The sequence below is a fragment of the Phoxinus phoxinus genome, assembly GCF_949152265.1.
Source record: "Phoxinus phoxinus genome assembly, chromosome: 16".
Classification (NCBI taxonomy): Eukaryota; Metazoa; Chordata; class Actinopteri; order Cypriniformes; family Leuciscidae; genus Phoxinus; species Phoxinus phoxinus.
Genome location: NC_136891.1, coordinates 1,713,626 through 1,728,134, shown reverse-complemented (window position 1 = coordinate 1,728,134; position 14,509 = coordinate 1,713,626). Strand labels below are relative to the sequence as shown.

General features: G+C 41.9%; 1 protein-coding gene across 4 annotated transcripts in view; it reads left to right on the top strand.

Annotated features, from left to right (window-relative positions):
• The window catches only part of fig4a (FIG4 phosphoinositide 5-phosphatase a), an 88,526-nt gene that overhangs the window by 40,574 nt on the left and 33,443 nt on the right, over window positions 1–14,509 (top strand). For all 4 annotated transcript variants that reach the window (XM_079639536.1, XM_079639535.1, XM_079639537.1 and 1 more), the window contains exons 12-16: window positions 682–815; window positions 1,590–1,706; window positions 3,976–4,021; window positions 6,164–6,312; window positions 11,023–11,189. In XM_079639536.1, the coding sequence (XP_079495662.1) occupies window positions 682–815; window positions 1,590–1,706; window positions 3,976–4,021; window positions 6,164–6,312; window positions 11,023–11,189 (613 nt within the window). The remainder of the gene's footprint in view (window positions 1–681; window positions 816–1,589; window positions 1,707–3,975; window positions 4,022–6,163; window positions 6,313–11,022; window positions 11,190–14,509) is intronic.

Genomic DNA, 14,509 nt, shown 5'->3' with positions numbered 1-14,509 from the left:
ATTAATTGCTTTCAATAGGGCTGGGCTATATTTTTTCGAAGTGAACTAATTATTTTTTTGCAGTCGAGCTTGATGTCGAACCATTTTCTTTTCATTTCTGGGACCCATTTACGACTGATTGGAATTCATTAACACACACACACACATTTCACTCTCACATCTGACGTTTACGAAATATTTGTGAATCAGGAGAAGAGTTTCGGGAAGGTCTCTTTACGCGCAGATCACTCACATATTTACTCGTATATTTACGAATGTTTCATGAATGAGACCCTGTGTCTTTTAAACATGACATTTTTACGTAGAAAGACTGAAATGGTATTTTTAATACTCCAAAAATACTTTAATTAATGTGTTAAAAATAACTCTAAAAGGCATTTTATATATAAAAGCTTTAAGTAAAGTGTTACTCAAATATAAAAAAAATCTTAAATCAAGATACAAAATGACTTAAGAAAAAAAGTTGCAATTTTTTTTAAGTAGAAAGACTTGAAATAGTATTTTATACTCTTTATATTTATATTTACTTGAGTATTTGCAAATTGTCTGTTGTCAAACCCAAAGGTTTGCTTCTGTTTTGTTTGCCACAGTTTAACTGCATGTGTGTGAGCAGATTTAGTTGAGTTTGGGATGTTGGGGTCAGTGTAATAATAGTTGTTTTGGTGATTTTGATTTGGTCAGAAGCGAGAGAAGAGGAAGCACGAGAAGATCCTGAGCGAGGAGCTGTACCCCGCCATCACTAACCTGAACCAGTTCCTCCCGCCGGAGCACGGCATCGAGTACATCGCCTGGGACATGGCCCGGTACACCAAGAGGTGCGCGCGCGTGTGTGTGTGTGTGTGTGTGTGTGTGTGTGATTCAGGAACTTCTGCTCAGCAAGACTGCATTTATCTTAAATACAGTAAAAATGCTAACACTTTACAATAAGATTCATTAGTTAACATGAACTAATAATGAGTGATACTTATTCAGCATTTATTAATCTTACTGATTTATACACTGTGTAATATTTAGGATCTGTTGACAGAAATGCAATATCATATACATAACTATGTCTTCAGTGGAGTATAAAGACCTTACATAAGGAGCCGTTATGTTTTTATTAGTTTATAATGAGCATTTCTCTCTACACACACCACAGGTCCGCTTACATCCACATGTTTCTACGGTGGCCCTGAGCGGACAAACGCGTTTCCTCACGATGTTGTTCTTCATGATAAGAAGCTAAAGCTAAAGTCAGCGAATAAAACACTGACACAATGATGAACAAAAGAACAGCATTTAATTCAAATATAATTTTGTAACATTGTTTACTGACACCTTTGATCAATTTAATGTGGCCTTGCTGAATAAAATTATTCATTTCTATCAACATTTTTTTTTTCACTTTTGAGCAATAGTGTATATATGCATATATGTAAAAAATAAAATAAAAGCATCTTCCAAATGCAAATGCAGGCGCACAATTAGAAGAACAATTACTTTTAGTCTGCAGCTAAACATCTGATGGAAAAGTAGTTTCTGTAAGGATCGTATTCCTTTTGATTATGTAACAGAAGTAAAGATCTCTGTTTCTCTCTCCTGTGCAGTAAACTGTGCAACGTGTTGGACCGCCTCAGTATGATCGCTGAGAATGTGGTGAAGAGGACGGGCTTCTTCGTTAATCGACCCGACTTGTACTGCCACACGATACGTCCTGATGAAAGGTGAATGTTTGTTTAAAGCGGTGGTGTAATGCCCTTTTCACAATATTTAAAATAAGTCTCTGATGTCCCCAGAGTGTGTGTGTGTGAAGTTTCAGCTCAAAATACCCCACAGATATTTTTATATATCATGGTAATTTGTCACTTTTTGAGGGTGAGCAAAAACACAGTTTTTGTGTGTGTCCCTTTAAATGCAAATGAGCTGCTGCTCCCGGCACAGGGGGCGGAGCTACAAGAGCTTGTGACCTATTACCACACACACACACACACATGCACTGAAAATTCCAACATGAAAATCATTTTAGTCCACAAAAGCAAAGTCTGTTTCAGCAAATATCGGTAACACTAAAACCTTTATAATGTACATTATAATGCATCATATATTTTCATTAATAATTGTAAACAAAGGTAAGCTGCATTATTGCTTCTCAAGTAAATGTATCTTGATTTAAGAACATTTTGATATTTGTGCCAGAAAACAAGATAAAAATACTAGGAAGAACCTTATTTTGTTTGTTAATGAATGTCAGACTCATTTAAACTCGGATAGAAATGCCCTCAGAAAAAAAAAGCTAATTTGTAAATGTTTCCCGCAGGAGTTTATCAGAAATGTTTGTAAGTTTGAATAGTTTTCTGTTAGTGACATTAGTTTTTTCACTGCTAAAAAGCTGCAAACTCCAAGAAATCAATGATTTTTATTTCACATGAAGATAGAATCCGCTTCATGATGCTCAAAACACTCAAACATTCAATTAATCAAGCAATGAAAGAGGTGTGGCATAATGGATCATCTCAATTGTGACCCTGAACCACAAAACCAGTCACATGGGTCAATTATTTGCAATTGAGATGTATACATCATCTGAAAGCTGAATAAATAATCTCTCCATTGATGTGTGGTGTGTTAGGATAGGACAATATTTGGTCAAGACACAACTATTGAAAATCTGGAATCTGAGGAGCAAAAAAATGTAAACATTGAGAAAATCTCCTTTAAAGTTGTGCATTTATGTTCACGATTGTGCTGCATTCACTCACAAAAATACATGTTTTATATATTTACGGTAGGACATTTACTAAATATCTTCATGGAACATGATCTTAATATCCTCATGATTTTTGGCATAAAAGAAAAATGGATAATTTTCACCCGTACAATGTATAGTTGCTATTGCCACAGATATAAAACGAAACAATAAGACGCACATACACAAATTTGAAACTAAGCCGTCTGCAAACGCTAGAGATCGCATTGGTTTCTGCTTTAATGTTTCTCCCCCAGGGAAACCGAGTGCGTCCAGATGAACTCCACATGTGTGTTCAGTGCTTCAATTACACTATTTCTGTCCTCAGATAAGAGCTCAGAAAGGTTGCGACCTCCCGTCTGAGTCACGGCTGAAGTAAATGGCAGCACTTTTGTGGTTTTCCAGCACTTGTAGCTTTAGATCCTCTGATGGTCACGTGATGAAGCGCTGATGAGCGGATGCTCTGCTCCTATCGTTTGCCTTCTGTCTATCATCTTTTTACTACTGTAATTCATTTTATAACTATCATTTATCTCTTTTAATTCCTTTTTATAACTGTTTTAATTTCCCTTTTATTTTGTGCTTATTTTCTATGCAAAGCACTTTGAATTGCCATAGTGTGATTATTTTAATTCCTTTCTTTGTGAAGCATTTTGAATTGCCATCGTGTATGAAATGTGCTATATAAATAAACTTGCCTTGCCTTCTGAGATGCAGGTCTAATGGAGCCGTTTATGAGTGAGAAACACAGAAACACTCTCAGTATAAGAGTCTCTCCTCGCCGTTAATGATGGAGAACACACAATAATAACAATGGCCAGTGCGGTGACTGGGATTTACATAAACCTACAACATCCGTCACCATGATGTTTGGAAGGATTATCCTGAGAGGAAGAAATTATGTTTTAGTCGCGTAACATCGGTTAATGGAAACTCCGTCATTTCGCAATAGATTTCTGTCGGCATTAGAAAAAAAATCGCAAAAAAAGTTTGGTGCAAATCTGTAATGGAAACGCCATCTCAGTGTGAAAAAGATGCGTTTTCAAACGAAATTTTTTAGTGTGGACTAACTTTATCTGGACACTAACTTTACTCTAGATCTGCTGTAAAGCCTAAACACTCTCTGCTACTGTAATCTCCTGTTATCACTGTAAAGCTGCTTTCAAACACTCTATACTGTTAAAGCGCTGTATAAATGGCCAGTGTGGACAAGGCCTGACTCTCATTAATCTGTCTTTGTTGTTCAGGTGGGGAGATCTGGGAGGGAAAGTCACACCGAATGGCAGATTACAGGTTTGTCAGCAATATCACATCTCCAGTAGCCTTACATCAAGATGTTTAGTCTGGCAAGTCTCCATAGACGTGGTCTAATCCGAGGGGCGGGATAAACGGTTGTCTCTCAAAATCCCTCTGCACGCAATAGGGTAGCGCTACAACCAATCAGAGCAATGAAGAAGATGACGTAGTCAGAGCGGCAAAGATCCAGCAAATCTCCGAACACTTCTTCCTTTTTTAAGAATGACTTAAGTGCCGTTCTTTGCTCTTTTCTTAAAGAAAAACTTAACTCCAAGTCCTCCAGAGTCGCGGCCAAAGCCGATTGGAAAGACCGCTGTTCTCCATCCGCAGCCGCCATTCTGTGTTTTCAAGTGGCAGCCGTCGCAACTCTGTCGTCATATATTAAGCCCGCCCCCGCCTACTCTATACACGACGTGATTGGCCGGACCCAATTTAGGTTTTTGCAGCTAGAAGGTCTATGGAGAGTTGCTAGACTGCACTGGCTGCAGAATACATTTTGCTGCCGCTAGGGGGCGTCTAGATTTCTAGGCTACATCTCCAGTCCTCGGCATCAAAACTGCTCCATATCGGCTCTCAATCGGGTCCTTTCAGGAATAAAGTGCTCAGAGTGGCGTATTAAAGCACCAGTCTCACTTTGCCTGGTTTTATGTTGTTGTTTAGATGTAGATGCATTAAAAGTGGTAGTTGTCAAAGATCCAATGCTTTAAAAATAGTGTGAAAATATATAATTTGCTGACTTTAATAAAGTCCCCCTGTGGTGAGAATCCAGCTTGTAATGTAGTTTATGTGTGTATGTGGTGTTTTTAATCTGCTTTAACACACACCATGTGTAAGTTCATAAGTGGACAGCATTGCTGAGTATTTTCTGCTTAAAACTGCAGTGAACCAAAGACAGTCTCAAAAACACGGTTTGAAATCGCTGGTGTTTCTGACGTCACACACTACCTTGACCAATCAGATCAACGTGTGATCGTCAACCAGTGGATCTCTGAGTGAGTGAGTGAGTGAGTGGAGGCGGGGCTCATTTGCATATTCATAGAACCGCGTATACTAAATGAGGCAAGGGTGTCGAGTTACATTCAAGATATTTTATGTCATGAAGACATCTTTTCAAGGAAAAAAACTTTAAATATGTAATTTTGGTGATCAAAGATGAGTTTTAAGGGATCAAATTATTAACTACAGGGGGACTTTAATATCGCGAGATATGAACTTATTTAAAAACACCTTTAAATCTTTTTTTTAAGAGATATCTGCCTTTGTTTACTAGGTGTTGATAAGATGCCTTTTCTTTTTATTTTACACATTTAATTTCTGTTATTAAATACGCTTTTTATAATTGTTTATAAAACAATGTTTTTATTTTAGTTGTAGATTCATTAAAAGTGGTAGTTTGGGAACATGCAGGAATATCTACCTAACTACCCGTCTAAACTATTATAACAAGTTATTCTTTATCATTTTATAAATTCCATTGTTTGTTTGTTTTGATAGATTTATACAATTAAAATAGTATTTAATGCCTTATTCATCTTTAATGTCCATAAATGTATTTGAAAATGTTGGTACACGCTGTGGTTTATAATCACATTTGAATTAAATATATATGTAATGCGAAGTGTACGATTTCTCCAGCTTTGTCGATATTTGAATAGCAGAATGATTGTTTTCTAACAGTTCTTCTGAACACACCCCTCATTGGTCAGCCAAACAGATAGCTCCGCCCCTAACTCACGTGATTGGTTGAGCCTGTTGTCTTATAGTGAACATTAAACTGAACACCAGAAACAAAACATCACACATAACAGTTGTGTGACTGAAGTCTGTTATGATCATATTTACACTACGATTCAAAACTTTCGTTTTAAAAGAGTCTCTTCTGCTCACCAAAGCCTCATTTATTTGATCAAAAATACAGTAAAAATTGTGAAATATTATTCTAATATAAATCAGCTTTTTTCTATGTGAATATATAGTAAAGTGTAATTTATTCCTGTGATCAAATCTGAATTTTCAGCATCATTACTCCAGTCTTCAGTGTCACATGATCCTCCAGAAATCAGTATAATATGAGGATCTGATGCTCAAGACACATTATTATCAATGTTGAAAACTAATTATTGTGTGTTATTTTGACAGACCGGGGTTTTGAGGACGAACTGTGTGGACTGTCTGGATCGAACCAACACGGCCCAGTTCATGGTGGGTAAATGTGCTCTGGCGTACCAGCTCTACGCTCTCGGGATGATCGACAAACCCAAGCTTCAGTTCGACACCGACTGCGTCAGGTACCAGCGCTACACACATCTCACTCAGGGCTACACACATCTCACTCAGCGCTACACACATCTCACTCAGCGCTACACACATCTCACTCAGCGCTACACACATCTCACTCAGCGCTACACACATCTCACTCAGCGCTACACACATCTCACTCAGCGCTACACACATCTCACTCAGCGCTACACACATCTCACTCAGCGCTACACACATCTCACTCAGTGCTACACACATCTCACTCAGTGCTACACACATCTCACTCAGCGCTACACACATCTCACTCAGCGCTACACACATCTCACTCAGCGCTACACACATCTCACTCAGCGCTACACGCATCTCACTCAGCGCTACACACATCTCACTCAGCGCTACACACATCTCACTCAGCGCTACACACATCTCACTCAGCGCTACACACATCTCACTCAGGGCTACACACATCTCACTCAGTGCTACACACATCTCACTCAGTGCTACACACATCTCACTCAGCGCTACACACATCTCACTCAGCGCTACACACATCTCACTCAGCGCTACACACATCTCACTCAGCGCTACACACATCTCACTCAGGGCTACACACATCTCACTCAGGGCTACACACATCTCACTCAGGGCTACACACATCTCACTCAGGGCTACACACATCTCACTCAGGGCTACACACATCTCACTCAGCGCTACACACATCTCACTCAGCGCTACACACATCTCACTCAGCGCTACACGCATCTCACTCAGCGCTACACACATCTCACTCAGCGCTACACACATCTCACTCAGTGCTACACACATCTCACTCAGCGCTACACACATCTCACTCAGCGCTACACACATCTCACTCAGTGCTACACACATCTCACTCAGCGCTACACACATCTCACTCAGTGCTACACACATCTCACTCAGTGCTACACACATCTCACTCAGCGCTACACACATCTCACTCAGCGCTACACACATCTCACTCAGCGCTACACACATCTCACTCAGCGCTACACGCATCTCACTCAGCGCTACACACATCTCACTCAGCGCTACACACATCTCACTCAGCGCTACACACATCTCACTCAGCGCTACACACATCTCACTCAGGGCTACACACATCTCACTCAGTGCTACACACATCTCACTCAGCGCTACACACATCTCACTCAGCGCTACACACATCTCACTCAGCGCTACACACATCTCACTCAGCGCTACACACATCTCACTCAGCGCTACACACATCTCACTCAGGGCTACACACATCTCACTCAGGGCTACACACATCTCACTCAGGGCTACACACATCTCACTCAGGGCTACACACATCTCACTCAGGGCTACACACATCTCACTCAGCGCTACACACATCTCACTCAGCGCTACACACATCTCACTCAGCGCTACACGCATCTCACTCAGCGCTACACACATCTCACTCAGCGCTACACACATCTCACTCAGTGCTACACACATCTCACTCAGCGCTACACACATCTCACTCAGCGCTACACACATCTCACTCAGCGCTACACACATCTCACTCAGCGCTACACACATCTCACTCAGCGCTACACACATCTCACTCAGCGCTACACACATCTCACTCAGCGCTACACACATCTCACTCAGCGCTACACACATCTCACTCAGCGCTACACACATCTCACTCAGCGCTACACACATCTCACTCAGCGCTACACACATCTCACTCAGCGCTACACACATCTCACTCAGCGCTACACACATCTCACTCAGCGCTACACACATCTCACTCAGTGCTACACACATCTCACTCAGTGCTACACACATCTCACTCAGCGCTACACACATCTCACTCAGCGCTACACACATCTCACTCAGCGCTACACACATCTCACTCAGCGCTACACACATCTCACTCAGCGCTACACACATCTCACTCAGCGCTACACACATCTCACTCAGCGCTACACACATCTCACTCAGCGCTACACACATCTCACTCAGTGCTACACACATCTCACTCAGCGCTACACACATCTCACTCAGCGCTACACACATCTCACTCAGCGCTACACACATCTCACTCAGCGCTACACACATCTCACTCAGCGCTACACACATCTCACTCAGCGCTACACACATCTCACTCAGCGCTACACACATCTCACTCAGCGCTACACACATCTCACTCAGCGCTACACACATCTCACTCAGCGCTACACATCTCACTCAGCGCTACACACATCTCACTCAGCGCTACACACATCTCACTCAGCGCTACACACATCTCACTCAGCGCTACACACATCTCACTCAGCGCTACACACATCTCACTCAGCGCTACACACATCTCACTCAGGGCTACAAACATCTCACTCAGGGCTACACACATCTCACTCAGCGCTACACACATCTCACTCAGCGCTACACACATCTCACTCAGCGCTACACACATCTCACTCAGCGCTACACACATCTCACTCAGCGCTACACACATCTCACTCAGCGCTACACACATCTCACTCAGGGCTACAAACATCTCACTCAGGGCTACACACATCTCACTCAGCGCTACACACATCTCACTCAGCGCTACACACATCTCACTCAGCGCTACACACATCTCACTCAGCGCTACACACATCTCACTCAGCGCTACACACATCTCACTCAGCGCTACACACATCTCACTCAGCGCTACACACATCTCACTCAGCGCTACACACATCTCACTCAGCGCTACACACATCTCACTCAGCGCTACACACATCTCACTCAGGGCTACAAACATCTCACTCAGTGCTACACACATCTCACTCAGCGCTACACACATCTCACTCAGCGCTACACACATCTCACTCAGCGCTACACACATCTCACTCAGCGCTACACACATCTCACTCAGCGCTACACACATCTCACTCAGCGCTACACACATCTCACTCAGCGCTACACACATCTCACTCAGCGCTACACACATCTCACTCAGCGCTACACACATCTCACTCAGCGCTACACACATCTCACTCAGCGCTACACACATCTCACTCAGCGCTACACACATCTCATTCAGCGCTACACACATCTCACTCAGCGCTACACACATCTCACTCAGGGCTACACACATCTCACTCAGCGCTACACACATCTCACTCAGTGCTACACACATCTCACTCAGTGCTACACACATCTCACTCAGTGCTACACACATCTCACTCAGTGCTACACACATCTCACTCAGCGCTACACACATCTCACTCAGCGCTACACACATCTCACTCAGTGCTACACACATCTCACTCAGCGCTACACACATCTCACTCAGGGCTAAAATAAATCGCCGTTATTTGTTGTGTAGTGAAGTGTGTGTTCAAGCCAGATATGAGCAGATTCTGCTGTATTAATATATCATGATGACTCACGAGTATTTGCGTTTGCGTATAAGCAGATTTGTCTTACACAAACTTCCCCAGTAAAGTGAGTAAACATAAGTAACTTGACTAATTGGCTCGTGATTTGACAGCGTTTCCCGCCACAGTTGATTATTAACCGCATCTGGCGGGTGTTAACTGCAAACCCTGATCACACTACAAGCCCGTAGGCAGGGGGGGTTTGGGTGGTTCGAACGAACCCCTCCTCACTGCCTAAGGTCCAGAATTTAAGTCGTTTTTTTTTGTGTGTTTTGTTTTTCATGTGATTATTGTCATCATTGTTTTAATCAATGCTTGTGACAAATATTCTGGGTTGCTGTTTCAAATTAATATGATATACGCGCGGCACACACACACGTCCAGATAGCTTCGCACCGAGTGCACGTCAGAAACAGGACAGGGTGTGTGTTCATCTGAGCCTCTTTGGTCCGTCACTGCCCGTCAATGTCAGAATAATTGAGATGACCAATCAAATCAAAGTAGGCGGGCTTTATGTTCACAGAAGCGGCTGAGCGCGAATTTTAGCAGCAGCGCGAGGCGCACATCGACGCGTCAGTAGTTTATGCTCAAGTGCAGATAAGATGAAATAGCTAAACTAAACATTTCATATTTGACAGCTGTTTTAGGTCATACATGTTAGAAATAATCAGGCAAACTAACAAACTTTGTAAAATTTTGCCATTTTTAACTGAAAATAGGCCCATGTAACGTGATTCATGTAACATGTATGTAATAATTAGTTAAGGCTAACGTTACTGTCATTGTGAGGGGAGGGGACAAAAAAACATTAATGAAGCCGTTTTCATCATATAAGGCACAGGTGAATATGAATGTGTAGCCTGCATATTGAGAATAATATTATAATATAATTTGTAGTCTTCAGTAAATTAAGGTGACTCAAAGTGCACCAGATTAATGAATTTATCTTTAAAATGTACAAAATTTTCTTCCGGGGGTGCATGACCCTGGACCCCCCTAGAGGTAACGAGCTCCACTTACAAAAATATTGTAGCCTATTAACGCGTATTAAGGCGTTAATGATTCGTTCTGAGCTCATGGTTTGGTGCTTGATGGTGATGCTGAGTGTTTTTTGTTTTTTTAGTTACTAATTAGTACATAAAAGGTCACCAAAATGAAGTATTTGAACCTCATAATTAAATACAAAATGAGGAGAAAAAATGCAAAAAGGTCCACTTTTTGGAAAAAAAGAAACCCCCCCTTTCAATAGGCTGACTACGGACCTGCACTAGTCAGCCAGGTGTTGACATCCTCTTTATGGTGTGTGTGTGTGTGTGTGTGCAGGTTATTTGAGGAGCTGTACGAGGACCACGGAGACACACTGTCTTTACAGTACGGAGGATCTCAGCTGGTTCACCGGGTCAAGACGTACCGCAAGATCGCGCCCTGGACACAACACTCCAAAGACATCATGCAGACGCTCTCGCGATACTACAGCAACGCTTTCTCAGGTAAACCACTCAACATGTGACCCTGGACCACAAAACCAGTCACATGGGTACATTTCTTATATTGAGATGTATATATCATATGAAAGCTGAATAAATAATCTCTCCATTGATGTGTGGTGTGTTAGGATAGGACAATATTTGGTCGAGACACAACTATTGAAAATCTGGAATCTGAGGAGCAAAAAAATGTAAACATTGAGAGAATCTCCTTTAAAGTTGTGCATTTATGTTCACGATTGTGCTGCATTCACTCACAAAAATACATGTTTTATATATTTACGGTAGGACATTTACTAAATATCTTCATGGAACATGATCTTTACTTAATATCCTCATGATTTTTGACATAAAATAAAAAAGAAATGCCACTTTCTCAGGTAAACCGCTCAACACACGCAGGGTAAGACTAATACCCCGGCACATGTTACTGGCTATATGCCATATTCACATAACATGGTATTCGTACAGAGAATCAATTGTATTATTGTGGTACTTTCTACTTTTTTACTTTCTTTTTTTTAATCTCATGTCAAGAATATTTTCAGATAAAAATCATCATATGAATACTTTTTTGTAATTTTTTTAATGTATCAGGTTTTGGCGAAATGCTGGCTATGGAGTCCATTACACATTTCCCTATCAGGGACAATCATTTCATATTATCCTGATTTCTGGAGGATCATGTGACACTGAAGACTGGAGTAATGATGCTGAAAATTCAGCTTTGATCACAGGAATAAATTACACTTTATTATATATTCACATAGACAACAGTTATATTAAATTCTAATAATATTTCACAATTTTTACTGAATTTTTAATCCAAATAAACAGCCTTTGAGCAGTAAGAGACATCTTTTAAAATGTTATAATATTATATTATATTATATTATATTATATTATAATATATTGATTGATTTAATTTAATTGCTTAATTTGCATTTCTGATATTATTTTCATGATAATTCAGCACATTTAAACCCCAGATTCTCATTACAGTAATGCAAAAAATAATTTTACATTCATAGCTATATTTTCAATGATTATTCATCGTTTTTCAGCATACCCATCCATAGAAATGTGCGTATTACATAATATTATGTTAATGTGTAATTTTTTTATTATTTAATAGAGAGAGAGAGAGAGAGAGAGAGACATTATATCCTCCACCCATATTCACTCTTTCATGAATTATTCATATTTGCCTTTGTGCCGATGGGCCGCTTTGTGTGAATTATAATTATTACATTTGTTCACCGTAGAAACGGCCGCTCATGTGCTCTCTGCCTTGTGTCAGTCGCGCGCGTGGGAGACGTGCTCATGCTAATGCAGATAATGTCGTCTTTAAACCACATCGGCAAGTTTTGACGCACAATAAATCACTCTGCAGTTACACAACAGTCGTAGGGGACAAATCGGGTTTTCCATGTTTGTTTTGTCCGGGTTCATCCCGGATTTGCTGTAATGTGATTTCCTGACATGATTGCCTCATAGATGTGATGGTTATGGTTATGGTTATGGTTATGGTTATGGTGATGGCGTCTGCATAGCAACAGCCCAGGTCCAGTCTCCTTGACACAACTTTAGATGGTCAGTGTTATCGGGACGTCAGTAGGTCACGCTGTTCTGTTCCCGTAAAACTGCATCCGAACGTTCCCGGCGCCATCGCCTCCTCGCGGGAGTCGCTCTTGCGCACGCTGTGGTCTAAACTGAGTTAATTGCTATTATGTTCTCATAATAATGTTAAGGTTATGATTTTTGGATATGAGTGAAATCTAATATTACTCTGAATAGTGCTGTAATTGCTGTAATTGCTGTTTGGCTTATTGGCGAAAACGACACATTCCAATCAAGTGCTGTGATTATATCACTCCCGTGTGTTTCACTGTGTCACATAAACTGTGTGTGTGTGTGTGTGTGTGTGTGTGTGTGTGTGTGTGTGTGTATCAAGCTATAGTTAAGTAATATCACACGAATATTGTTTTTGTTCTGAATTGCACAATTGCAAATGTGATATACAGTATATACGCACACGCTCACACACACTCTCGCTCACACACACACACACTCACTCACACACACTCACTCACTCACTCACGCTTACTCACACACACACACACACACACTCACTCACGCTTACTCACACACACACACACACACACTCACTCACGCTTACTCACACACACACACACTCACTCACTCACGCTTACTCACACACACACTCACTCACTCACTCACGCTTACTCACACACACACTCACTCACTCACTCACGCTTACTCACACACACACACACACACACACTCACTCACTCACGCTTACTCACACACACACTCACTCACTCACTCACTCTCGCTTGTTCACACACACACACACACACTCACTCACGCTTACTCACACACACACTCACTCACTCACTCACGCTTACTCACACACACACACACTCACTCACTCACGCTTACTCACACACACACACACTCACTCACTCACTCACGCTTACTCACACACACACTCACTCACTCACTCACGCTTACTCACACACACACACACACACACACTCACTCACTCACGCTTACTCACACACACACTCACTCACTCACTCACTCTCGCTTGTTCACACACACACACACACACTCACTCACGCTTACTCACACACACACTCACTCACTCACTCACGCTTACTCACACACACACTCACTCACTCACGCTTACTCACACACACACACACTCACTCACTCACTCACGCTTACTCACACACACACTCACTCACTCACTCACTCACTCACGCTTACTCACACACACACACACACACTCACTCACTCACTCTCGCTCACACACAAACACACACACACACTTACTCACTCACTCGCGCTCACACACACTCACTCTCACTCGCTCACACACACACACACTCACAAACACTCTCTCACTCACACATATGCACTCACGCTTACTCACACACACACTCACTCACTCACTCTCGCTTGTTCACACACACACACACACACACACACACTTGCTCACACACACACACACTCACTCACTCTCGCTCACACACACAGCATCGCAGACGCGGGCCGGTTGTCGTCCGCTATGACACACACACACACACACACACACACACTAAACGAGATGAAACGATCAAATCTTGCGTCCCGACGCCCGTTGTCGTTTACGAATCCCCACGACACCCTACGTCACACACATCGTGCCAAAATCGGGCTAAAGTCGTGTAATCAGAACCAGGCACAACAGCGCAGCGCTTCTGGGTTCTACGTCAGAACGGAGGCTCACTATTGGCCAGCATCACACACATGACCAG